Source organism: Hippocampus comes, unplaced genomic scaffold (assembly GCF_001891065.2).
Source record: "Hippocampus comes isolate QL1 unplaced genomic scaffold, H_comes_QL1_v1.1 scaffold353, whole genome shotgun sequence".
NCBI classification, from domain to species: domain Eukaryota; kingdom Metazoa; phylum Chordata; class Actinopteri; order Syngnathiformes; family Syngnathidae; genus Hippocampus; species Hippocampus comes.
The window spans coordinates 75,510-101,725 of NW_017804981.1; the positions used below are offsets into that span (position 1 = coordinate 75,510).

The 26,216-nt window shown below is 44.0% G+C and overlaps 2 protein-coding genes across 2 annotated transcripts in view; both read right to left on the reverse strand.

The window, feature by feature from the left end:
• Positions 1-1,039: 1,039 nt before the first annotated feature.
• cdv3 (carnitine deficiency-associated gene expressed in ventricle 3) lies at positions 1,040-5,220 on the reverse strand. Its single transcript, XM_019893322.1, has 5 exons — positions 4,730-5,220; positions 3,669-3,739; positions 3,458-3,600; positions 3,036-3,195; positions 1,040-2,292 (listed from the first exon to the last, which is right to left on the reverse strand). The coding sequence occupies exons 1-5, from the start codon at positions 4,907-4,909 to the stop codon at positions 2,163-2,165; spliced, it is 684 nt and encodes a 227-aa protein (XP_019748881.1). The 5' UTR covers positions 4,910-5,220; the 3' UTR covers positions 1,040-2,162.
• Positions 5,221-5,988: 768 nt separating this feature from the next.
• The window catches only part of scrib (scribble planar cell polarity protein), a 54,217-nt gene continuing 33,989 nt past the window's right edge, over positions 5,989-26,216 (reverse strand). Inside the window, exons 22-46 of the mRNA XM_019893065.1 lie at positions 24,486-24,662; positions 24,290-24,406; positions 23,075-23,287; positions 22,880-22,999; positions 22,372-22,428; positions 21,119-21,175; positions 20,772-20,852; positions 18,932-19,291; positions 17,226-17,297; positions 17,044-17,097; positions 16,356-16,409; positions 16,156-16,278; positions 14,826-14,936; positions 14,158-14,208; positions 13,667-13,819; positions 12,729-12,888; positions 12,206-12,404; positions 12,041-12,130; positions 11,771-11,953; positions 11,077-11,214; positions 10,601-10,758; positions 10,485-10,525; positions 10,018-10,092; positions 8,821-8,875; positions 5,989-7,998 (exon numbers count right to left, since the gene is read on the reverse strand). Of these exons, the coding sequence (XP_019748624.1) occupies positions 7,868-7,998; positions 8,821-8,875; positions 10,018-10,092; positions 10,485-10,525; positions 10,601-10,758; positions 11,077-11,214; positions 11,771-11,953; positions 12,041-12,130; positions 12,206-12,404; positions 12,729-12,888; positions 13,667-13,819; positions 14,158-14,208; positions 14,826-14,936; positions 16,156-16,278; positions 16,356-16,409; positions 17,044-17,097; positions 17,226-17,297; positions 18,932-19,291; positions 20,772-20,852; positions 21,119-21,175; positions 22,372-22,428; positions 22,880-22,999; positions 23,075-23,287; positions 24,290-24,406; positions 24,486-24,662 (3,030 nt within the window). The 3' untranslated portion in view covers positions 5,989-7,867. The remainder of the gene's footprint in view (positions 7,999-8,820; positions 8,876-10,017; positions 10,093-10,484; positions 10,526-10,600; positions 10,759-11,076; positions 11,215-11,770; positions 11,954-12,040; positions 12,131-12,205; positions 12,405-12,728; positions 12,889-13,666; positions 13,820-14,157; positions 14,209-14,825; positions 14,937-16,155; positions 16,279-16,355; positions 16,410-17,043; positions 17,098-17,225; positions 17,298-18,931; positions 19,292-20,771; positions 20,853-21,118; positions 21,176-22,371; positions 22,429-22,879; positions 23,000-23,074; positions 23,288-24,289; positions 24,407-24,485; positions 24,663-26,216) is intronic.

Here is a 26,216-nt window from a genome sequence, read left to right on the forward strand (position 1 = left end):
TCTTACCGCCAAGACAACCGTGTCACGCAGTCATAACGTCAAACACAATCTCCCATTTAAAAACTCGCTCTCGAGTCGCTGATTTATGACGTTTACAAAACACCCCGGAAGTAACTGAGTCTTTTTCTTTATTTGTTTTAAATTGTTTTATTCCTTATAAAATAGGTAGATATCAACATTTTATTCATCCACCCATTCATTTTCAACGTCGTTTATCCTGAACAGGGTGCTGAAACCTATCTCAGCTGATTTTGAGCGAAAGTCAGTCGCAGTGGACAACTAAAATATCAATGACATTTAAAAAAAAAAAAAAAAGAGTGGTGCTAATTTACAAAAGATGGATACATGCTGTGTGTCGTGAATACCAATAGATGGCAGTAATGTCCAAGGGTGCGCTGAATGAAACGAACCCGTCACCTACATTTTTAAAAGTGCCTCCTATTCCTGACTGGGCTAAATTAAATTCGGTTTGTGAGCTGTCCACTGTTGGTAAATTTAAATTATTGCCCAGCACTTCCCCCTTGTGTAAAAAATAATAGTACTGTGCTGAAAAATGACAAACGTCATCAGCGACTAATTGATGTCAACTTGAAAAATCTGAAGTTCTACAACGCTTAAAGGTAAGCAGAGCTGCAGTGTCAGCACAGATTAACATGAGCTAACAGCATTACCAGAATTAGCCTCTGATAACCAGCCCATTTTCCAAATGTTGGGCTAACAGGCCTCAAGACTTCCAGGCCTCCCTCCTCCCCCAAATGTCTCCGAGCAGAAGTTACATAATTCTCTTCAATTTATTGTTATAGTCGTAATGGACAACTTCATTTTTGTACAGTTACTGTCCTTTTTACTGCTCAATAAATAAAACCACAAAAACATGCATTTGGTCTTCCCCCTCACTTGAGGGCATTACAAAGCATTTTAAAATAATCCTGCTGACCACGTCACATTCATCCTAGATGGACTTTCCTTTTTTGTTCCACGGTGGCAGTTGCGCCGAGTTCAATGGTGTTTCGGGTTCCAACAGAAAGGAAAAAAAAGGCAGGATTCAGCATTTATTTTCTGCATTTTATATTGATGTTTCCATACAAACATTTACTGTAGTTTTCCATTCACTACTGCGGGAAGCGGAAGTTTATTTTGAAGCTCAAAGTCCACAACAAACACAAAACAGCCTTTCCAGATTAGCACTTTTATTTGATAAATTGGCTCTTGTCTTTGTCACAAACATGTCCTACTTCAACCACACGCACACAAGTATCCCGGCGCTTACTGTACTCATCATGGCATTGACCAAAACAAACACACACACACACACACACACACACTTATTCGGCATCCATTAACTTGCAAAACTAATGCTCAGTTGACTGCTTGAACTGAATTGAGTTAAATTGAAATTATGGAATCATCTGCCAAACTATGCATTTGAATGTATGTTGTCAAGTAGAAGGGATGTGACAGCCGAGCGAGCTTTGTTCTAATAAGAATCATCATGATGAAAGGGCTGGAAAACTGAACAGCTGATATGAGAAACAAGATTTGAAATCTTACAAACCACATCAGCAATTTTTTCCCCTCCTCCTCCTCTTCTTCTTCTTCTCGTGGTGATTTCAAGTCCATTTAGCGCTCCTTGTATGACTGAGCCGTTCGTTCGTATCCGTAAGGCCACTTTATTAGGGAATCGTACGAGTCTCATCACACTGCAGCTCGTATTCCGTTCACCACAGGTGCAGGATTTATTGGGATTGGGGGGGCAGCAAAGCAGAGACTCCATGTGGTCGAGGTAGTGCCCCCATCGTCCACTCCTGAACGCCCAAGCGCACTCCACTACCCCACACGCGTGTGTGTATGTAACAGCGCAGAAAAATAGATTCCGACCCCTCCACACACACAAGTTTGTAAAATCACCTCAATAAAGTCCAGAGAGACACACGTGGTCCACAAAGTCCTCGCCGCCGAAAGCTTTTTTTGGGGGGTGGGGAGCTGCGCCCCCGCCCCCACACCCCGCCCACCCCTTCCCAACCACATGAACAATAGGCGTGATGATTCCAATTTGTGTTTGGCGGTGGCAGTGAGTGCGGTAGTACAACGTTCAACCGCTTCCTTCTTCCTCATTGCTTGGTGGTAGGCGGGGTGCGCCAAATGGCGGCGGCATGCATGTTTTACTTGTCCCCCAGGACGGCATACTGGTTATCCAGCTGCAGGTGCTGCATGGCGGCGGTGGCGTTGCCATCGTCTCGGCCGCGGCCCTTGTGCTTCACGACCTCAAACGTCTTGTCGATCTCGCGATCCCTGGCGACAAGGAGACAAAGGTTACTTTCAAAATGGCAACCGTGATTTTTATTTCTTTCTTTTGCATAAAGCTCCCCCGCTCTCCGCTTTTTGGTCAGAAACACGCGGTGAAACAAAACCACGCTCGACCACTGATTATGAAAGAAAAAGCTTAAAAAAATGGTGAAAGAAGAGAGTTTACTCTTTTTTTTTTTTGATCAGTGCTAAATATCGCAGAACAGAATATACTTTAGGTCTTTATAGACAAGTCAATATGCCTTATTTTAAAAAATATCTTGGGTGAGATTTCTTGAACTTTTTTATGTCTAGAAATCTTCAATCTAATTTTCCTTGCGTCTTATTTATGCTGTTCAAATTGTTTTACAGTAGCATTTTTACAGCTATTTACTTCTGCTTTTTTAGTATGTAAACAAATAAGCCACACCCACAGATTAATAAATAAAAATCTTGATGTGTCCCACCTAAATTGATTTCTCAACTTTTTAAAAACCTTATTTTTATTTGACATTTTTTAAAACAAAAAAACTGAAATAATCTTCGCCTTTTGTTTTTTTTCCCCCCCCCACATAATTTTCCTCCAAAACACATGCTTTGATTTTGTTACTGCACTTAAAACGTTTTAAATGTTGCTGTTGCATTCCCCGGAGGAGGAAAAAGTAGCGCCATCTGGTGGATCGCGAGAGTTCACGACGAGTTTTTTTAAATGGGACTTTTTGCCATTTCTTTATGGTACGTGGAATTACTTGCGCGTCTCCACGTGCTTGCCGGTGGCCATCAGGGAGGGGAACTGGGTGTCGCTGAAGATCTCAGGGGGTCCCTGGTTCTGGCCTCGTTTGGACGAGGAGTAGCGAGCGCCAGGGGGACGGTACACGCCTGCCGGCTTCTCGGGCGTCTCCACGTCCTCTGCGGAGAGCAAAAGGGAAAAAATAATCAACCACCATTTGGGAAGTGGGGCTGAAACGATTTACCTCAGTGTTTTTTACTGTTTTACTACATTTTAAATTTGATCAGAAAAAGATTTCTTTCATTTTGTTTCGACATTTAACAATGTACCAAAGGTTCTAAATGTTGTTCAAAAATCAAACTGCAATATTCCTAATATGAAACCACAATATTTCTGCTAGCGTCATCATGCCCTGTTGGCAAGTGAAGGGTCACTACTCACCAACGGGTGGAGCCTGTGCAGGGGCATGAGTGGACTTATTCCAAGGGCCGGACATTTTCTCACCACCCGCCGTGACGAGGACGTCACCGTCCTCGTCGTGCTCCCGGTCATCGTCTTCGTAGTCATCTTCCTCCTTGTCATCACTTGGGGGAAAACAAGCGAGACATTAGGGCAACGCCGGGACACTTCTGAGGGGACGCATCACCCTCACCTTATCTGCATTGCTTGGAGCCTCAAGCCGCTGTAGTCCACCTCTTTCTGCTCTTTCCAATCCTCGTCCTCCTGGCCGCAAGGGGACACAGGCCACTCAACATGCAGTACTGCACTAGCGGGACATCAGCGATACAGAAAGGCCCAGCGGGGCACACAGTAATTCGCCAGTTTACACAGCGGCTTAAGAATACGTCATCACGCTCTGTTAGTGCTGCTTAAAAGTTGTTCATACTTGACAGTAGCCCAACTGGATTACGATATTTGTCAGAGGAAAATTCTGATAACTGATTAATGAACAAATTGATTTAAAAAAATATGGTTCCTAACACAGCAACTAAGATATTAATCACAGGGAGAACATTTTTTTTAAAAACATTTTCAACTATTACCAATTAAGTAATCACTTAATTGCTGCACCTCCACATTTCTATTTTAACTCTATGAGTGTTTTACATACACATTATCTTTAATTAGTACAGAGTAGTTGCATAAGTCCGTTTTTACAGTTTCAATCTGATCGTTTTACGCCTACTTAGGCGCTTTTCAGACTCATGTTCAAGCTTCAATTGCTCAGCGTTGTAGGTTGGCGTTGGAAATACGACTTGGTCCCGACGTACGAACAAACTCGGGGTTGGTCACCGCCGTCGGAACGGAACAGCGTCGCAAAGCGAGGACCACTGGACCGACGTCTTAGTGGGGGAGACTAAACAAACTAAAATGGCGGCGGCTCGCCCTCTCTTTTCTCATCTCGTTGATGGGGAAAAAAAGACATCACTCGTGAAAATGGTTTGACTCGAAATTGAATTAAAATGACGAGCGAAATGCTTCGACAGAGTTAGTGACCGTGTCAGCTACAGAAGCAAAAAGCTAAGCGGTGGTTAGCAGCCGGTCAACACATGAGCCATGAGGAGCATATGCTAGAGAGCTAGTCGCAATTTATTTCACAAACCACTTTTTAAAAGTTCATTTCTCATCATTTAAGTGTCAAGGGGGAGCTTCACGTGACTTGTTACGGATGTTACAAGTGGCGGCTTACAGTCAATGACTAGCCCACGTTACCTTGTCCATGTTGCCGTCCTGGCCGTCGCCTTTAAACGACTTTTCATTCTCCTTCTTGCTCTTTTTAAGGCCCGTCGAGGAGGCGGCCGACTCCTTGGCCTTGCCCTTGTCTTTCTTCTTCTTCTTGTCTCGTTTGGCGAAAAAGTCGTCCAGGCTCTTCTCGCTTGACACATCCGCCATTTTCAAAAGAGAGCCGCTAGCTTTTTCAACACGCCGAAGCAATGACACACGCCAAGTGTAAAAAAAAGAGTGGTTCTCGTGTGGGGGAAGGTGGAAGGAGGAGCAGGGCGGCCGCTACTAAACGCACCCAAGGCAGTCGGTCAATTGGCTCTCTTTCGTGCCGTTTGACCACTGTCAAAGGCTGGTAAAATAATAGTACGAAAATTTGTTCGGCGGAGAGTCCGTGTGAGGCGTCAGCTATACTGTCAAGCATGCCATGCACCGCACAGGAAATCTGACAAATCAGCATCGTGACCCGGTAGTAGATGGACATGAACCCGGAAGAGTTACGACTGTTCGTTAAAACGTTTTGGTTTTTTTTGTTTTTTTACATTTTGCAGTGTACGTATAGGTTTATTTAAACATTAACCACGATAATAAAACAACTAATGTTTTTTTTAAACGTCCCGGATGAATTCAATTCCAACGCCCGCGACGTAACCCAAATTAGTACGTAAGCCTGAACGCGGCGTAGTCTGCTATAACACGTTCACAACATTATAATATGATGACCCCGACCTCAACAAACAAACTTAACTTACTTTTTGCATTGCGTCACATTATACAGCCCTACAGGGGTCCAGACTGCCCCGGAAGGGTTGCATTTTGCCCCCCAAACAATGCAACTAAATGATACATTGCCTCGCGCATATGTGCCGATAAATTAGCTTTTTTTCATTCTTTGTATTTTTTGTTGGGTGAAGTCAAGGGAAACGCGATAAACTCCATTAAAATGTTTGCGCGCTGCACACGTTTGGTGAATTGCCCTTGTGGATGAATAAAATATTTATGTATCATCTAAACAAAATGGTCATACTGACATTGATTTTGCGGTGATACAGTATATGACATCGGTGATAAAGTGCCCAGGTGAACTTTACAAATACCAAATAAAAGTGTCTATTTGAGCTCAACCCTGGCAACAGCATTGTCGTCACAATAATTGACAGCAATACAAGGACATTCATGACTTTAAAATGTTTATTTATAAAAATTAAACCATTGATTTGTGTGTCTTTACAGAGAGGAATAGCAGAGAGCATGTTTGCTTTTTTTATTTCATCTTTTAGCCCCGTGCAAAGGAACCTGTCAGCTGGGTCTGGACAGAGAAGTGACTCTTGTTCTTTCTCCCAGTTACACAAATGTAATTGATGTACAAAACATATAAGTAGTAACCCTACAACATCTGACATTTGAATTAAATTAATTTTCCATCGTAGGTCAGCACTAATGGATAGTGTTCGGTCCAACTAAAGTCAAACAGGACAACCTAGCACACTTGTTAGCAAGTAAATGAATTACGTTAGAAAATATGCATGAAAAAAAAAATCTGACAAAAAAATAAAAACTATGGTAAACTGCAAAAAGAGCTATTAGCAAACTTGAACATGACTTGAACCACTAGAATTATAACACCTAAAAAAAAAAAATTAAACTATACTGTGATTATGCAGAATGTCCGATACAGACGGAGAGGCTTTATTTAATTTTGCTTTGATTATCGAACCCCTCCCAACAAAATGAAGAAAATAAATGTGACTGTCCAAACCCAGACGCTCGATTGGTCAACACATTGGCTCAGTTTTCACAAGCTCGCCTCCGTTAACATTTGTACATTATTCACACCACGATAAGAAAAATGATCTCTCAATATCGTCAAGATTATTAAATTAGGCCTGTCGGGCAGAAAAATAAAGCATCCGCTACCTTCACATCACACCAGGACACAACTTCAATGATGATAATAATATTAAAAAGAATAACACTCTGAGGAGGACAAGTACCATTTATGTAAAAGGAACGACTAACGTTTTCGTGTCTCCCATATGACCACAGAAAGAAAATCGGGATATTGGACACTGAGCACACCAAACGGCAAAAATTCACAACGGGTGTATGATCCGTGAAAATTTCAACGCACGTCTTTACTTTCTATGACTCTCTCAGTCACGGTGGCCACTTGCAGATAATATTTTTTAAAATTCAGGTAAAATGTCATTAAAACATTCTATGCTAATCAAGTCATTATTTAAGTAGTTTTTTTTTTGTTCCTGTATGCTTAAGAACAATGTTCATGTTCAAACATGCAGAATAATGTATAATGATAAAACGTTCATTTAAAAGAAAAAAAATCTTTTTAATTTCCAGAAAATTTTGTGGGATTGGAGATGCAAGGATTCCGCCAGATGGCAGTGATTTTCAAGGCATATAACGTCTGTGTGTGTGTCTTTTTTTTAAACATTTATGTCTACTACACTACTGTACTTTAATGTCAGTCAAGATTGTGGTACTTGGAGAAATAATTTTTTTTTTAGGTGGCACTTGGTGTGAAAAAAATTGTAGAGCCACTGTTAAAGTGCGTTTTAGGTTGATCTTCAGATTTTACCCAAAAGCTCAATATCCCCACAGATTTGTGAGTAGTGTAGATATGCATGACTCATTTTGCCGTATACATCAAATAACCTCAATTGGGCGTAAAATGATTACAAAAAATAAATTACTTGTTTAAAAATTTGCGTGGCAGTGCAACAATGATACATGATATGCTTTTTTTCCCTCTTTTTTTGTCTGTGTGTGTGTGTATGTGTGTGTGTGAAGGTAGCAGGATGTCGTCTACTATTATTTACACTCCAAAAACATTTTACAATCTAGTCAAAATATTTTTCCACATGTTACAGCTAGGACTTCTTTTTTTTTGTTTGTCTTTGGGATGTTAATAAAAATAAAAAATAATAAAAAATAGAAGCTAAAAACACACACACACAAAAAAAAAAAAAAGAACGTTAGCCGGGCAGGAGGAAGTGTGGAGGAAACGTGGTCTCCATGGCGACTGAAGGCAAAGCTGGATATGAGGGACCGCTATCCTGGTCTCTTGGAAATGGATTCTTCTTCTTGTGTAGTGTTTCATGACGTGAAGTGTTACGTGGGCATGGCCGTCTCCAAACTGCGGCGCCCTTGTCGCAGCTTGCGCTTGTTGCTATACAGCGCCATCTCCTCTAGGGCTGAGGTGGCGGGCACCAGCATCTCGGCCTCCGTGCCGGTGGCGGGACCTAGATAGAAAATACACACACATGCGTGCGCACAGTTAATCTCAGAGGAAAGTCCTAAAGTTGTAGAGGATAGCGGTGCAAGCAGAAAAGATCCCCTGCGAGATTCCCAACGCAAGAAAACAAGCAGGAGCAAAAAGAGATGGCGATGATGTCATAAGGCACCAAGAAGAAATACGGTGAAATCTATGAGGAAGCGCAAAAAGGCAAACCGTTTGGAATTGGACTAAAATGGAAAAATAAAAGTTCGTTGCAAAACTCTTCTTTGTGTATTTTCTAGTGTGTGTTATACTGCCCCCGGGAGGCCAAGGTGATGAATGTCAATGGACGTTGAAACATCAAAACATGGTCCCCAAACTGTTCATTTCATTACATGCTGGAAATTTTATTACGTTGTCAGAGTAAGATTTTATAAAGTAAAACACTAGGGGGGAAAAATTGTTGCTGGTTTTTTTTTTTTGAGGAGCTGCAACAGATTAACGGCATTTCATTTCTTTGGGGAAAGATGATATGAGTAAGTCAGACCACCGCTGCGGTGAACTGACAATGCGGCTTTGCAAAGCCATTCCTGGTTAGTATGTTGTTAATTTGGGCTTGTTTTCACATTGGTGTCAATAGGAGACAACTAAACTATCACGTTAGCATTTAAAGGCAAAGCAGTCCACCCCCAAACAGTCAGTCACACACACACACCCTCCTACCACTAGGAGCCGCTTATCCCATGTGGACACCTGAATTAAAAAGGGACAGGAAACACGTTTCTCACTCATCCTCTTGTTCAGGGTTGGTCATCAACTCAGTCAAAAAGGAGTGAGGCGCACTCACCCGGATGTAGCGAGCCGTCGTCGATGAACTGCAAGTCGTCCACGGCGACAGGAGACTGTGAGGAAACAAAACCAAGGTGAGTGGAGAAGTAGCAGGCTGTGCGGTTTCAGAACGCAAGAATATCTGCGAAGATTTTAAGTTAGCTCGTCAGTGTCGTGGTATTAATGGAAGGTCATTGCCACAAAGCACAACCAGTCAAAGTACCAAAACTGAGCCAGGAAAAAAAAACTGTTCCATTAGCCTTTGGTTCCACCAAGTACAGATGTTCAAATTTTTCAAAAAAAATTTTTTTATTAAAAAAAAAAAAGTGTTCTAATTTTCTTACTCTTCTTCCATTTATTTCTGACATTATAGATATATTTTTTCTTTTCCCCCAACCTCAGTTGTTTTCCTGATTACAAAACATAGTTAGTTTTTCAACAAAAAAACTTTTTATTGTCATAAAAAAAGTTGAGATCAGCCACAACTTCCTATTTTCCAACCTCAATTAAAATTTGAATGTTGAAAATGACAATTTTTTTTCAAATATAAATAACCCTTAACTTCCATTTTTTGCCCCCAATGTCAACGTAATGTTTCCTCAATCGCACATACTTTGTATTTTGTAACCTTTCACTCTTGTCCTATTCCGGAAAAAAAACCCCAAAACTTTTTAAATTAAATTCCCATTTTTTTCAGATTTAAAAATATCATATTGTCAATGCAGTCGACTGCACGTCAAGTTGTCCCGACAGCACTGCACCACACCACGGTGAACCAAAACTGAACCATATACCAGTAGCTTGGTGGAAACATGACTTTTGTTTTAACAGCATCAAAAGCAAAAGCGACCACATTGTGCGACTAAAACCAAAAGCAGACAGATAAGCAAACATTTGGGTTTTTTTTTTCCCAACAAGCACACCACAGGAGGACCATCCCTCCCCCCCCAGCGAAGAAAGCCATTACAGTTTTTCTACTGCTCGGAAAAAATACAAGTGAGCATAAATGAAGTCTCCTGGGATCCATAACCTGACTAATTGATTAGTGACTGCTGAAGATGCTTTGTGAGTGACAGAGCAAGACCCAGGCCTGGTTTGTTATATCCTCTTGGATTCATTTGGAAAAACTATTGGCAAGGTTCAGCGTTGGGTAAAGGGGGCCACAGGGGGAAGGGGAGATACTGTGGGTATGTGAGGCTCAGCATGCAGCTGATACCTGAATGTCGTATACCGGTTTGGAAGAGGGAATGGCAGCAAACTGGCGGTAGTCAAACCTCTTTGACGACAGGGACTAGAAAGATGCCAAGACAGGATGGGGGGAAGAAGAATAGGGATGGTGGAGAGGTGGGAGATTTGTGGGGGGGGCATTCAAACAGGCGGCGGTGAAAGCGTGCGGTGGAGTGCAGGGGAAGGAACACGTGTGGATTCTCAGCTGCGATTCCAGTGGCGAGATGTTGGATTCATGCCAATGGAGCAAATCACTTCAATCTTACGATTCCCTTCAACGGGGTTCCTAATTCTCTTTTGGTTGATGTTTAGTTTGACAATGAACTCCAGTTGGGCGCCACCAGACAGCATTTGTATCTTGAAAAAAAAATCTTAAATCCGGTCACTCGCATCTCAAGGCACCACTGTGTTGAGTATATGATTGCAACCGGTATATCTGGCAAGGGTTGCTCTTACCAGTCTGCCAGGGGAGGTTAGTCCTCGAGGACTGATGAGCTCTGAGAGACAAGGACGTGAAAGACAAGATTAGTTTCAATAAAGTTATGTAACCACGTAGTAAAACAGCTTCCTACCTTCCATCGGGGTGGGAGAGGGCGTGGGCGCCGGCGAGGGCGTGGGCGCCGGCGAAGGCGACTCGGCCAGCTGGTCCAGGGTACTTCGTTTCCTCCCGTCCCGCGACTTGGCGATGACCATCTGAGCTTTGAGGGCGTCCTGCTCCAGAGACTTCATCCTGCCAAGAGAGCAAACCACACATTAGGCGAGTGGGCGGGGCTGGAGGAGGTGAAGAGACAAGGCCACACGCGCGCACCTTTGGGTGTCAATCATTTCAAATCTGCCTGTCAGCTCACCCCTCACACGCAAACTTGCTTGCAGGCAAGTGTGCATTAGTACAAATGGAACAGCAAGGCACCAAAAAAGACATGCAAGAAGCAAGACAACAGCGGGAAGGCAGCAAAAGAAGCTTTCAGGCCCAAAGTCACCCCTCACACCCCACCCCACGATGCCGTGCTTTTGTCCCCCAATGGCTGCGGGGACCCGCGGCGCAGACCTGAGCTGGGAGGCAGCAGAGGAAGAAGCATTGGAGACAGCGGCTGCCGTGCCGTGAGAGGCCCTCACTCGAGCTTGGTAGAGCCTCTTAGCCAGGTCCTGCTCATACTGCCTAACATCGTCCTCCAAGCCTAAAGGCCTGTGCCCCCCCCCCCCGCCCCCCCATTTTGATGAAGCCAAAGTGGCATGAAGAAAAGATCACCAGGACAGAGGAGGAAAGGAAGACACAGAGAGAGGAAAAAAGGGAATATTGCCGCAAGTCGTGAAAACTCATGAGAACAGTAGTGCGTTGAGTTACGGACTCATGGTCTTAAATATACAGTCATGACAATATGAAATAAAATGTGTTCAAATATATTTTCTGTAATGGATTGTTTCAATGGTGAAAGATGGTTTTAAGTAATAAGTGTGGTCAGAAAAAATTTCGAGTTTGTCATGGGCGGAGATTAGATTCTGACGGGATGACAACCGTGAGCAAAAATATTGTTGTATTACGGTTTTAAAATATAGATTAAAAAAAAAAAAACAAAACAAAACAGTAAAGCGTCAAACCGGTAATTGGCTAATGCTAAGTCTCAAGGCACCACTATTGAGTTTTTCAGCGACTCGTTGCGAATAGGTTGCACCGAAAACAACAAACAGACAAACTGACAATACGGTAACCCAAGGAGCAGGCGAGTACGGTCTGAATTTACCGTGCCGCTCTCCACATGGCTCTCTTCTCAGCCTCCAGGGCTCGCTTCTCGGCGGGGGAGAGATCCTTGTCCAGGGCCACGGCCAGCTCCGGACTCTGCATTCGGAGCCTCTCCTGGTGCCGGCGCTCGGCCTTGGCTGTGCGAATGGGAGCCGCCGTGTCGCCGGCATAAACGGGGAGCAAACTGGGGGACGGGTGGTGGGAGAGACCGGAAGGCACATGAGGACTTTGGTCGCAAAATCGCACGGTTGGAAGTGAGCGTTGACCTTACCCAGTCATGGAATTGGGCCGCTGCTCCAGTGTGAAGCTGTCATCCAACGAATTCCTCGCCATGTCTCCTTTACCGTCCACTGGCGAAGGACTGCGGGGAGAAACGCATCGACGTCAGTCTCAAACGTTAGAGAGGATGCTTCCTTTAAAATGAACGCGTTTATACCGTGAGCCCCCGCAGTAGTTCGGCGGCACGGCGCACGGCTGCGACGGCGTGGACACGGGCTCCACGTCGTACTCCACTCCGTCCAGCAGCACCTTGCCCGTCACCTTCATCTGGGCCACATGCTTGGCCAAGTCCTCCTCGTCGTCCTCGTCCTCTTCGTCCAGCAGGTACTCACGTGCCCGCTGCTCAAACTTGCGCTCTGCGTCCAAACAAACATCAGGTGACGCAATTTGCGGTAGAAATACACGATTGAAATGAAAATGAACTACAGCTTTTGCTCTCTGTAGGTGTAAAAAGCAGGATTGAAGAGGAATTCACAAGGCTCAGCTTGAAGCACTTATCTTGCTGCTTCTTTCAAATTTATTGAGAAAAAAGGAGCGCACCACCATCTAATGAATAACATTACCCCCCATCCCCCTCAAAAAACATGAAATAGCAGGACCATGAACCTGGAATTTGCAATGGGGGGGGGGGGTGTTACTGTATCTTGAAACACAAACAGGAAAACGCAGCAAGGACCAACCTTCTTCCTCCCTCATCTTCTTAAGGTCGTCTTCGCCGACCAGCGACACGCGAGGTTTGGGCTTGTCGGGCGTCTGCTGCTTCACGTCGATCTCAAAGTACTTCTGCCGGTCCCGGAAGGAACGCTGCTCAGGGCTGTCCCTGCCACCGGGCGACGGATTCTGCAAGGGTAGGGAAACGTGAATGATCAGACCTCAATGTTTCCACAGAGGACGACATGGCCAGAAATCTCGATTCAGCAGGATCTGAAAGGTGAAGCGGCAGGAAACAAACGTGGGAATAACCCAGCACCATTTGTCAGAGGTGGGAGTAAGGCAAATTTGAAGTGATTGTGGCAAAAATCAAGTCACCATTCAATTCCAAGCAAGTCAAATCAAGTCATTGCTTGGGTTCACAAAGCCATACATAATTTTGTTACAGTCAGGGGGGAAAAAAATGGTTGGACTAACCTTTTTGCTGATGTTTTTGGTTCATTTTAAATGCCTGGTAGAGCTTAGTTCATGTTTGACCATCTATCAGTTAGCTAAACTATGAAGCTGATGTAAAACATAGCATAAACGCATACCAGTACCATTGCTAACACATTCACAATTACATCACTTGTTAATAGTTCCAAAAACCAGTCAAGAACTTTACCGTCTTCTCAATTAATCACATAGCCAACATGAAGTTTAGCTCATGTTGAACTAGCTACCGATTAGCTAAACAGCGGACCAATGTAACACGTAGCGTAAAATCCACTCTTTCATGAAGTGTTAACCCAAAAAGTACCAAACTGTCAACGGATACCCGACTCAAGTCAAGACATGCGAATGGAGCATTTGTAGCTTGGAAACTGAATTAAAAGATTGGTAATGCACCCCCGGAAGCCCGCCACCGGCCAGACAAAAGCACACCAACGGGAGCAGGGCTGCTTGAGGCGGTGGCGGCGGCGGCTACCTGCGGGTCCAGGGACGGCCTGGAGATGCGAGGCACGGCGGCCATATTGGTATACTCCCAACGGTCAGACAAGAGGGTGGGGCGGGCTGACGCCCCGCCGGCCCCCTCCTGAGATTCCGTGCCGTCGTAAAACACGTCGTTGTTCGACTCAGGCTGTAAGGACCAGACGGTCGGACGGAGTAAAAGCTTGGCGCTTAAATACATCACGGTGTCATTTAGGCATAAGTAGTGCTTTGTTGTTTGTTTGGTTTTTTTTTTTGGGGGGGGGGGGTTATTAATCACTTTCTGATTTTCAACCTTTGTGCAGCTATGGTGGTCAAGTGGGCTCTATAAACTGCAGAAAGTCTCTTTTAAATCAGACACAGGAAATAACATTTGAACGTTTCCTTGACACCTCATTTGATTGGCTGTATGAGGTGAAGAATCTTCACTTTGTGGCTGCAAATTTCACTGTACACACGATGTGATCATTTCTTAGGGAATCGACTCACATTTGGAGAAGGCTGCTTGGAATGGAAATTGTTCCTCACGCCATACAAGTCCTGTTTGAAAAAGAAAAAAATATTCATTCGGACGAAATGAAAAGAGGACGGACGACAAAGACTGAGATGGAGCAGGCAAATGGATACGACTTCCAAAAAGTTTGGACTTGCGGGTGAAATGTTAAGACGAACCTAAAATGCGTTGAAACCTTGAATTTGATCTTTTGTCAACTTTTGAATGTCCAAATGTTGAACGTTTCAGTATTTGTTCGACAACTTGGTGTTCTCTCAAACAATGAGATGAATGGCAAAATTCACAGCAGGTGTTGATCCAAGCCATTTTTTTTTAATTGAACCGGAAAAACATGGGGTGATTGTCAAGTAAAAAATAAGTCAAAGTACATTTTAGGTTCATCTTTAAATTTCCCACCAAATACACCGAACATTTTGAATGTCCTATTTGTACAATGCAAACATTCGTGCATGTGCAACACGAGCGGACGGGATGGATCAGACGAGCTGACGACACCGCAAGTACGAAACCAATGATTGCATTCCACACGTCACAGCACGTCACAGGCGCCTTCGGGAGGCGGCGAGTAGGATTGGGGGTGGGGTACAGCATGCGCTGTCGTGGCGACGCGCCACCGATTTCCCGCCGCGACTCTCAGGCCTACCTGCTCCGGCTCCAGCGCCGCCAGCGAGCGAGGCACGGCGGCAAACGCCTTGTACGACTGCTTGGCGTTCATGGGCAACTCGTAGTGCGAGGTGGGGGAGGGGGCGCGAGGCTGCAGGGAGGGGGATGAGAGGGCCGAGGGTGGGGCCGGGTGAGGGGGGGCGGTTATGGTGAAGGAGGCAAGGGGGCAACACAGACAAACGAGAGGGGAAGACGATGAAAATACTATCCGAGTCGACTGTGAGATTGGACGGGTGAACAGTATGGCGGCTGGTTGTGCGTGTGGAGGAAAAGAAGGGGAGGTATGCCAGAAAAAAGACAAAACAGTAGGGCTTGCAAAGCTCAAACCAGGACGACTTCGGGCACACGTACGAAATCAGAAGAATTAAGGCAGATACGGAATCAAGTCTTCCTCTTTGGTTTGTTTCGAAAGTACAAATATTTTTCGGCGACGGTACAAGACCTGCAACCTTGGCTCAAAGAGAACGGAAAGTCGTTTGAGCGTTTCCACGATATCCTTGATACCCATCTTAGGGTCCTTGTACTTGGATGCTCTTTGTAAGACAGTGACACTAAAATGAGAACAACTGTCCAAGTGCTTTGCAGCTCTTTTCTGGTATCTACACGCGATTCTAAATTATTATTATTATTATATACGGTAGTATCAATTATTCGCGCATTTTCGATCTTCGCAGCATGGCTTGATCCCCAACTCCGCCCCCTCATAGAAAAGGTGTTTTCCTGAATTTTCCTAAATACTTGATGCTATTAGAGAATACCCCATTTTTTGAAAATGATCAATTCGTAAGGCACTGACCAAAATAATTACACGCGTGAGTTTCAAGACATTCTATAGGTCGTAGCGAACTAAAAAAAAAAGTCATTTATTGTTAATTTAATGAAATCAAACGCTATTTCAATATTAATACTACTCGTGGCCTTAAGAGAAATTCTACTAGCTAACATATTGCGCAATGGTTCACGAATTTTTTAAACCAAGTACCACCACAAAAAAAAAAAAAATTATTTCCACATGCCACTTTAACAACCATCATTAAAATGCAAAAATGTTACAGGTCAACGTCGCCATTAAAAATGAGGTACTACTGTTTCTAACAGTGATATTTTTTTCCCCCCTCATACAACGCAAGTGAGAAAAAAAACTATATTTGTCAGACACAGTTTGCTCAACTGTCTTACGAGCGAAGACCAAGAGCGCTCGTACGTGGATCCTCAAGTGGGATCTCAGCCGTACGCACTAAAAAGCTCAAACAAGATTGCCATACGCAGGCCACGAGAGTGCAGCCCTACGTGGAGGTGAGGGGTCTTACAGAGGTCTGAGAGTTGAAGGGAGAGGGGCCATGCTGGAAGGGGCTGGAGCTGAGGCCGTCCGGAGTGGCCGGGGAGGTGCTCGCTCGCACGCGCCCAACAGGCAGGATGGCGCCCGGTCGTGTCTGCGGACACAAAAAAGTCACCGTGAGACATCAAGACGAGAATCGATGGCGGTTTCTAATGGCAGCCGCACACTCACAGAGGATGACGTGTGGTCCTTGGTGTTGGGGGTGGAGGTGAAATGAATGCTTGCCTATGAAAGAAAATATGAAGAATTGTGAAGGGGCGGGGTGTGGGGCGGGGTGGTGACCTCACAGATGTCAAGTACACAAACAGAGCTAGAAGCAGACCAATGTTTAAGAACTGCGACAGCTTCGAGTACAGGGTGGGCCACATACAGCGTAAAAAAATACTCTGTTTTAAGTTTAGTCTGACAGTTAACTCCAACCGGGAGTGGCATTTTTCACAGCCGGAAGTCTCTTTTCCGCTGACTCGTTCACGATTTGCTCAACTTCTGCTTATTGTGAAGCGAGTTGAATCGAACAGTATCTCGAGTCAAAGCAAAACGATTGCCCAAAATGGCGGCTATGAACCCTTTTCGCACGCCAATAACGATAACCTGTTACCTGATAACATGATAAGTTGTCCACTGTCGTAACCGTTGTCCCTGAAAGGGTTAATTGAGAAAAACCTCCCAAGTGAGGTCACGTTGTATCTAAAGGCACCGCTGTAGTATCTAGCATCAGTGCATCCGGCCAGTTATCAACTCCATGCTCTGTTTTTTAAACAGCAGGCTTCCGAGCAAAAAAAAAAAAAAAAAAAAAACATTTTTTAATTAAAAAGCAGACAAACAGTCTATGGGGCAGTAGTGTGGGGCCCCCACTTACGAAGCGGGTCTCCCTGCCAGAGCACAGGGAGCCGTTGGAAGAGTGGTGGCTGGTCTATGAAGGGAGGTGGGTGGGATAGTCAAAAAAGGGACTCATGGCAAGTCGAACACAAAGCCGAAAAAAAAAAAAAAAAAAAAAAGTGACGTGAATGCAAATGATGTGACCCGCTGTGAAGGGCTCACCGGCTGGATGGTCGGCGAGTAGGAGGCTTCTCTGATTGGACTTTCGGTCCTGGCGTAATCTGATGAAGGAGTCTGGAAGATAAAAAGATGTGGAATAAACGGGCCATGTTATTAATTAAACATTTTGACATACCGCACTGTAGCATCTGTGACGTTTTGAGTATGTGTGTGTCATTTTTAAAAAAGGGGCCTAGTGTGGTGAGTGACGTGGGTGTCAGTGAATCGGTGTAGGGTCGGCATGACAATAGATCCTAACTAGCGATGATACGCTATATTAGCGAACATCAATAAGTTGCATGCAAGTGTGGCACACGTAGCACTTCATTGACATTTTTTTTTTAAAGTGACACTTGAAGCTGCAATCTAAATCCAACGCCAGCTAAAATGAAGCTAAAATTCACCAGGTAAAATTTTCGTCCCGTTCTAAAACATTGTTAATCTCCGCATTGAAGAGTGGCCCCCGGTTTAAAAGCCAAACGGGGAATTTGCACGCCAATGAGAGCCGTCCACTTCTTGGGCCCACGATAACAAAAGTAGACGCGGTGATTCATCGATTAGTCTCATCCATCCAAATTCAAGCAGGCAAAGGACATGCACGTCTTTAGCATCTTGCCGGCCCTCAAACAATCTTTCACGGCAACTTAGCGTTTCCACTGCAGCTGTTGCCGCACACATTCCAGGCCTATCTTGACACGAGTTTGTTGCATAGCATGCCGCCTCCCCTACAAGGCATATTCAAGAGTTTTTACAGTGCGCAGCCAATTGCAACATGCTGGGCAGCACCGAGGCAGACTGGAAGTAAGTGTAGTGTAATTCAGGGCAAGAGGCAGAGAAGGTCCCCAATAAATCTCCACGAACAGTCATCGTCCCCATAGAGGAGAGAGAATATATGCTCGTGAGTATTGTTCATTTGCACTCGTCTACAGTGCTCTGAATGACACGTTGGCAGACTTTAATTCAAACAACGACAACAAAAAAATCGGATTGGTGTCTTAATCGACACTTCTCAATTCCCTTTTGTTTTATGTGTCACTCTGACAATTGTCTTCCACTGGTGACGAAGGGCCGCCATCTTTGTGGACTTGTAAAAAAAAATAAGAAGAAGAATAAATAATAAAAAGATCACTTCAAACGCGCCCAAGAATGAATACATTTGTAAAAAACAACGGATGACTCGAGTTCATGACCTTCTACTACCAACATACAGTAAGTCTTTTCACAAATCTTCCATTTGCAGAATTGAAGAGAAGTTTTTAGAGTAAATTATGGCGTTTATAACCATATTTTGACATAATACGAGAACCCTTTGGGATTTCGGCCTGCACAAGCTTATATCAATAACTATTTTTCACCAAAACTTGTCAGCCAATCGGAGAAGCCCCGCCCCCCACCCTACATGTAGCAAACGAAACGAAAGGGTCGAGGAGACATGTGGAGATATCTTTTTTTTTTTTTTTTGCTCGAATTTGAAAGCATGTTTTAATCAGAAGTCAGAAGGTGACGTCACACCAAAAATATTTTTTTGTGGCACCCCCCCCAAAAAAAAAAAAAAAATTATGTGGCGCCATCGGCATTTTGTACCATTCCAACCAGACATAGCGAGTCTGAAACATATCCCCGACAATAAACGGGGGTGTGTGGGGTGGGTGGGGTGGTGTCACACAACATGCCGGCTCCAAAGCACACTCGGGCAAAAGCAGTCTTGCCTTGCTGAAGAGCCAAGGCTGAAGTTGGCCCTGCTTCCCGTAGCCCACCGGTGGTCCAGAAAGGATCTGCTGGCCGGGCGGCAGACCCTTACCTTTGCGGTTGGCCACTAAAAAGGGGTTCTCTTTGAAGCAGATGGGCTGCGAGTCCACCAGAGACTCTTCACTTTCCTCGGATAAATTGAGAGTTGCCGTCGAGCTGAGGCTGTCTTCTTTGGAGGAGAACAAACTCGGGGAGGATGCCGCGTCCGCTTCGGGCTTTGCGGGGGGGCTTAAGGTGAAGCCCAGGGGCTCTAACGGGGCGCCGTACTGGGCTTGCAGAGGGACCTCCATGGGGATGGGTGGACTTAGAGAAGGAGAGAACTGAACAGGGAGAAAGGAAAAGCCAGAGGGAGGATATGTGAAAGGAATAGGAATGGGAAAACCAGGAAATAGGAAAACCTCGGAAGAGAAAGTGAACTTTGGAGGAGAAATTAAAAGGCAATGTCTGGTTCTCCAGAACGTCCTGATCTAAAACTGCAACTGTTGATGTTAAAATAAGCACGTCAATGACGTTTTCAATTGCGTGTTAGCATGATGCTAAAGGCAACGTTTGGTGGTTGTTTGAAGTGCGTGTTCACGACCTGCCTAATACATTTAAATGTATTTAGAAATGTAATTTTTTTTTTTTTTAAATTAAAATACATGCCCACGTAACGTAATCCTTCCCACTTCTCCTTGAAAGTGACCTCAGTTGACCACATTTCAATCACGTGCAACTAATGTTTATGTTCAATTCGGTCAATTCAAAGGACCTGTCTCAGGGTACAGAAAACTATAAACGGTTTCAAAAGTCCCTTATGTGCTTCTATAAACACAATTTTTGGAGGATTTACTCACTAAATGTTGCCTCAAGTCAGAGTGAGCAGGATTGCTTCATGACGTCATCCTTCAAGACTTCCAGGCCCTTTTATGCGTGCTTCAAGACTGACCGACTCTTTACGCAAGTGCCTTAAATAACCAATTTATCAGAGCAGCAAGACAGTTCGGCACCTTCCAAGATATGAGTCACTTTTTTTTTTTTAAATCTTGCTTGACAAATTTTACTCCATATATAGTCGGGGGGGAAAAAACGAATGGTAAAACTAATCAAAACTAACCAACCTGGTCGAAAAACGAATTAAACCTAACCGAAATTGGAAAACCAATAAACATGAAATTAAAAAAAAAAACAACTATCACAACCTGACTCACCTATTCAGCGTGAAAGCATTTAAATCAAGACTGAATCGGATCAAAAACGCAACCTAAAGAACCGAAATTGAATTGACATGACAACTCAAAAATCTAGAAATGGAACAGCTGTGATTTCTGGAAAAATGAAAAAAAAAAAAAAAAGATGAATGGACTGAAATTAAATAATAACCAGATTGACATTTTCCTACCGAGAGCTGGAAGCGTCCCCGCACGTCCGAGTGAAAGGAGTCGCCTTTGGAAGTCAAAGCGAAAGGGCTCGCGTGGGACAACACCCTTCCCCAACTGTCTGCCCCCACTCCGCCCACCCAAAGTGGCCCGTGTCCACTTCAATGCCAGATGCAGGTTTAAAATATCACAAGAGGGGGGCAGCTGTCCCCGCTTCCCCCAATCTTGCCACCTCTCTGTGTCACACACACACAAGCGTATGGGGGACGCCTCATGTGCTGGTTTTTGAAACAGCACCCCGTGTGCTTTGGAACAAGCATGCTAGGTCCAAGGTCGGCTCTGTTAGCGTGGGGGGGGGGTTGAGGGGGGGTTGCGTCCAGAGCAATTGGCGAGGGCTTCCTTGAGGACGTTAAAGCCGTTTGAAAACTGCTTTGTGGCTTACCCTGTTGATCTTCTGCAGGCTGGTGGTGGGGAGCGCCGCCAGGGTTTTGTAGTCCAGTTTTAAAGGTCCGGCGCCGATGTTCTAGAGAGCGCAACACATCCCAAAAATAAATCCAGTCAATAAATTTTTCAAAAAAACGACATTAGGCTGTACATTGAATTGGAACGATAGGAAATGTAAACATGTGGGAGAGGGGAATCAGATTTCTGGGACGGTAAATAGTTTGCGGGATGTTCCTGGATGGGCTGAAGATTTTGACGCGGGTGTGAAATGTGGTTCGGTATTTTCGCGGTGATTATTGTAATTTCGCGTGCTCAACTCCAAGCACCATCCAGGATTTGTCTCACCTCGGTCTCCTCTTCAAGCAGGCGAGTTGCCTCTTCTCGCTCCAAGCGCATACGCTCCTTCAACCCAGACAGGTCGGGGGGAGGACAGTGCGAAAAGAGGAAGTTCACACACACAAACACACACAAAGTTTGATGGGAGGTGAAATGACAGCCAAAGCAAGAAAAAAAAAAAGCGGCGGCACAGATGGAACGATGGGAGGATTTCACGCATGACCAAAAGGATAGAGCGGGAGAGAGGAAAAAAAAACAGAGGAGAGAAAAGTATAGAATCATTCGTTCACTTTGGGAACAGAAATAGCATGCGAGGTCTCAGGTGACAAACAGCCAGACAGTAACTTCCCATTTGAAAATATTTAGAAATTATTTAGACACTGTTGTTATGTTCTCATTTGTGTGTGTGTGTGTGTGTGTGTGTGTGTGTGTGTGTGTGTGTGTGTGTGTGTGTGTGTGTGTGTGTGTACTGCAATGTAAGATGAATTCAAAATTTGGGCAGAAACGAGCAATAGTTTTAAAAATCGATGAACCAGATTTTTTTTAAAACTTTGATTTCCATTCCTTTTTTTTCCCCCCAAAACAGGACATCATTTTCAAATTATCAGTGTAGAAAATGCACCAAAATATGATTTCAGATTCAGTTCCTGGTCGGAAAATTGCTTCAAAAAAAAAAAAAAAAAAAAAACACAATCAGTCTTTCTTAGGGAACCATAACATTTCATCAGGAATTTGGCGAATCGCTTCATGGAAAATTTTGGAACATATTTTGACGTGAAAATAATTGAATAGTTGTCCAAATGGTGAAATTGGAAAAATTTCCTGAATTCGGATTTTTGGACTGTTGAAGATTCTGAATGATTTGAATCGAACGTGAAAAGGTCAATTTTAGGTCCGTTTATTGAATTTCACCATTATTTGCATGTTTTACTCTTTTTTTTGGGGGGGGGGGGGGACAATTAAGGGAAAAATGTGCTCATTAATTTGGAAACGTGGTCACAGAAAACGTGGACATTTTTGGAATGTTGCATTGTTTTCAAAATGGCGATTTCTTTTAAATTCTTGACGAATTTGAATGATTTTGTTCCTTGAGCAAAACGAATGGAAACGTGGTCATCATCTGAAACGACTCGAGAATATCCTATCGGAAAACGTTCAACATGTTGTAGCAATCATTTTGCACAAATTCTCTCCATGAATTCAGGAAACAAAGTGACCTCGATTCTAAAATGTTGAGCTCCTCATTGTCGTGATCGACTCACCACTTTCTCCATCTCTTCCTTCTCCCACTGCGACGTCTCCCTCACCATCTCGGACTCCTGGAGAAGAGCGACAAGTCGGCTTCCTTAAGCGCCGCTTTTAAGTGCGTTGCGAGCCACCCCTTTCGATTCTACACGCCTTCACTCCGGACTAAATAAACGGCCGCGCACTGGTGCTTTCGAGTGCTCTGATGCATGAGCGCAGGGGCAGTAAAACCGGCCGCTAAGGCTGAATTGCTCGCCGTGGCGCGCGCACAAAAAAACGCTGAACAAAACCATTTGATTCACGCCTCCACTTTGGCCGAGCCCAAAAAGCCATTCCCGGTATGTTGATGACTGGCAAAAATTCTGGGAAAAGTCGTCCCTTGCTAATGCTTGCTTATGACTTCCCGGTTTCCCCCCCCCGAAACAACTTGAGTGATTTATGATGAGCGTCTGCCGCATATAGATGAATAAAAATACTTGATTTGTGGTCAATAACCAATATTAGGACGATGAAGTGAAATCGCACCTTTTGTATGATGTCCATCTCCTCGGGGCTCAGGTCTCGGTCTATCGAAGAGATGCTCTCCATACTATTCTTCCGGACAATGCCTGATGCGAAAGGGTTGGCGATGATGCCGGGAGACGCCTGCGAACGGATATTTAGCGTGAGCCCGTGTGTTCCCGATCAGTCAGATCAATTTACAGAAGTTTTTGTACGAACATTGGGCTCCTGGTGAGGACTCGCCTCCGCCGCGGGCACTTTGCGAGGGTCGAAGCCATCGCACACCAGCATGACCAGGGAATCACCCACGGCCCGCAAGACTCGCACGGCCTCCGTGTGCGTCATGCCCAGCAGGCTGTGGTTGTTCACCTCCAGGATTCGCATGCCCACCTGCAGCCGGCTGTCCCGGGCGGCCGCGCCACTTGAGCTCACCTTGTTTTGAAAGGAGACATATTTTCTAGTGTTTGTGAAAGAGGATCCCCTGGATTTTTTTATTTGTGTGTTTGTGCCTTAATAAATGACATTGGCATTTAGAAACTGCATTTTGTATTTCTTTGGGTAGTCGCTGTGTGATGTTCAAATCGGTTGGATGAACCGAAACATTTGTATGGGATGAAAGTGCAAAGAACACGGAAATCAGGAAGAGAGCAAACACTATTTCACAGCAATGTTCACCAAAACAAAATCGCAATCAATTTCCAAATAAACAAATCTAAATCCAAAGTACAACACCCAAAGCTGAAAATCCACAGATTAAAAAAAAAAAAAAAACTCAAAAAAAGAAGAAAAAAATGCAATTTAAATATTCTAATTTCAACATTCAAATTTGAAACCCAATTTTCAAATTCTAAGTTCACATTTAAGACGCGCATATGACCCCTCAAATGTCAAATTCAACGTTATAATTGGTGAGTAAAATGTCAACTTCAAATTTGTATTCAAATTCAGGAAAAAAAGTCATTCAAAAATTCCAATTTGTATTCAAAATAATAAAAATACAATAAAAAAAATCTAAAAACTCAAAGTTCACATTTTTAAATTCCAATTTGAACATTCAAGATGCCAAATCTGACATATCAATGTCAAATTTAACATTGAAATTTGAAAGCAAAATTGAAAATTCAATACAAATCAAATCAATAAACTCAAATTAAACCAAATAGAAATAAATAAATAAATAAACAAAAAAATCACAATTCCACATTTCGATTTCTAAATCGATCAATTCTAATTCCAATGAAATTTTAATTTCATACACCTGGATGAAGCTCAAGATTCAAAAGCTAATTCTGATTCAAATTTTAATTCCGAATCTCTGGCCCAGGACAGTCCACGACCATGACGATCGAAGGGCGCAACTCGAGGGTTTGTGAAAGGCGAGTGGCGGCCCACGTTAAAACGATACTGCACATCTCAATCTTGATCAACTCCTACCTTGGATATGAAGATGCCCTCATCAGTTGAGTCAAACGGATTTCCTGCGTGGCCTTTAGCTCCTCCACGTATACTGATCCCCAATTTCTCCCCTGGCTGCTTATGGATCACAATTTCCTAGAAATGCCACATACAAGACTTAGAGGCAGCATCTCCACCAACGCTCCAGTTGTCCCGAGTTCACGGCGGGACTGACCTGCATCCCGGGCGGTGAGGGATCTCTGCGCACCAGCATCCGAATCTCCTGCTTGTTGGCCAGCAGCGCCCGCACGGCCTCCTGGTGCGTCGCGTGGCGCAGGTCGATGGCGTTCACCTCCAGGATGCGGTCGCCCACGCGCAACCCGCTTTCGCACGCCAAACCGTGAGGGATCACCTGGGGGCATGTAATATCCACCCATTTTCTTTCATCTATAACTGCTTCAGACAACAAAGTGTATGCAGAAAAGTGGTGAAGATTGCACGACTGTCTTGTGTCCTATGTGTTGTGTTGTGTTATTTTTGTTATTTTGACTTCAAAATGGCGCCGCGAGAGTGGCTGCCTTTCCAGCAGCTCCTATATCCAGCCATCCACGCTAGCATTCGCATCTAAGGGCAATTTGGAGCCTTTCGGCGCTCCGTGATATTTGGAACTGCGGATGGAAAAAAAAAAAGGTTTACCTTTGAGATGAACACCCCGGGTTCGTTGATGCCGAACGGGTGGCTGGCGTGGTCGCTGCCCCCGACGATGCTCAGGCCGAGAGGACCGCCTGACTTGACCAGCGTCACTTCCTGTCAAATCACATCATTTTAATCACCATAAAAGCATGACAAAGTACATGTTTACTAGAGGACTTAAAGGGGGTTCTATTGTGTTGTTTCTATTGTTTATGCTAAAGCGGGGTACACACATACTTACAATCGGGCCAGATATGAGAATTTGCCCACCCTTGCAGTCAAAGTCAGCAAAGGCTATACTCCTTTTTTTTTTTAAATTCTCCCCCGATTCACTTGGAAAATTGTCCGGACCGCCAATTATAAATAATAACCTTGTTCAATATTTAAAGTAGGGTACACAAATACCAAATAACGGCGCGAGTGACAGCAATGAAGTTAGCAGATAAGCTAACAGTTAGCCTAGCATCTTTTATGCTTTCTTCTATTAATACTCCCTCTTTTTCTTGCCTTGTGGTCCAGTGCTGGCTCTCATAGGTCAGTGTTGGTCTTTTGTCAGGCATTGTTATGGATGTGGAAAAGTAAAGCACACAGCCTGTGGTCTCACACATTTTTTAAAAATCAACTAAGATGTTAAATATTGGTATGTGTGTACCCTGCTTTAGAGGTTTCTAGTTATTATGCTGTCATATTTATTTCGATGTTTACTCCAGTGTTTCCCAACCTTCGTAATGACAAAGCATATTTTGTCACTGTCAGGCAGAATCCGGATTTTCAGTTAAAAAAAAAAAAAAGCCAATTTGAATTTCTAAAACACTGTGTTGTCCGAGTTGATATTACTCCTGAGATTGCGATCACACACCGTGGCTCACGAATATCAGCAAAAAAACCCGAAATCATGTTCCGTCATTTACATTGACCATATTAGGACATACAGGGTTTCCATTTGACACTAATATTTTACATTAGGAAAAAAAAAATACAAAATACACTCAAATACAAAAAGCGCACGTTAATTATGTACCTTAAAACTACACATGATGTACTTTCTGCTGATCTTATGAAGACCATTTAATTTGTTCGACTGTCGCTATACATAGTTGAACAAAAGACACACTCAATAATTTTTGGACCAATTACACAAAATTACTGATCCCCAATTTCTCCCCTGGCTGCTTATGGATCACAATTTCCTAGAAATGCCACATACAAGACTTAGAGGCAGCATCTCCACCAACGCTCCAGTTGTCCCGAGTTCACGGCGGGGCGTACCCGC

Bases quoted from the DNA above. Each gene is read 5' to 3' on its own strand.
- cdv3 (XM_019893322.1), bottom strand. From the start codon at position 4,909: ATGGCGGATGTGTCAAGCGAGAAGAGCCTGGACGACTTTTTCGCCAAA. The intron at 3,196-3,457 runs GTGAGTAGTGAC...TGCTCTCCGCAG, and splicing joins TGCACAGGCTCCACCCGTTG to AGGACGTGGAGACGCCCGAG. The intron at 2,293-3,035 runs GTAATTCCACGT...CCTTGTCGCCAG, and splicing joins AAGCACGTGGAGACGCGCAA to GGATCGCGAGATCGACAAGA.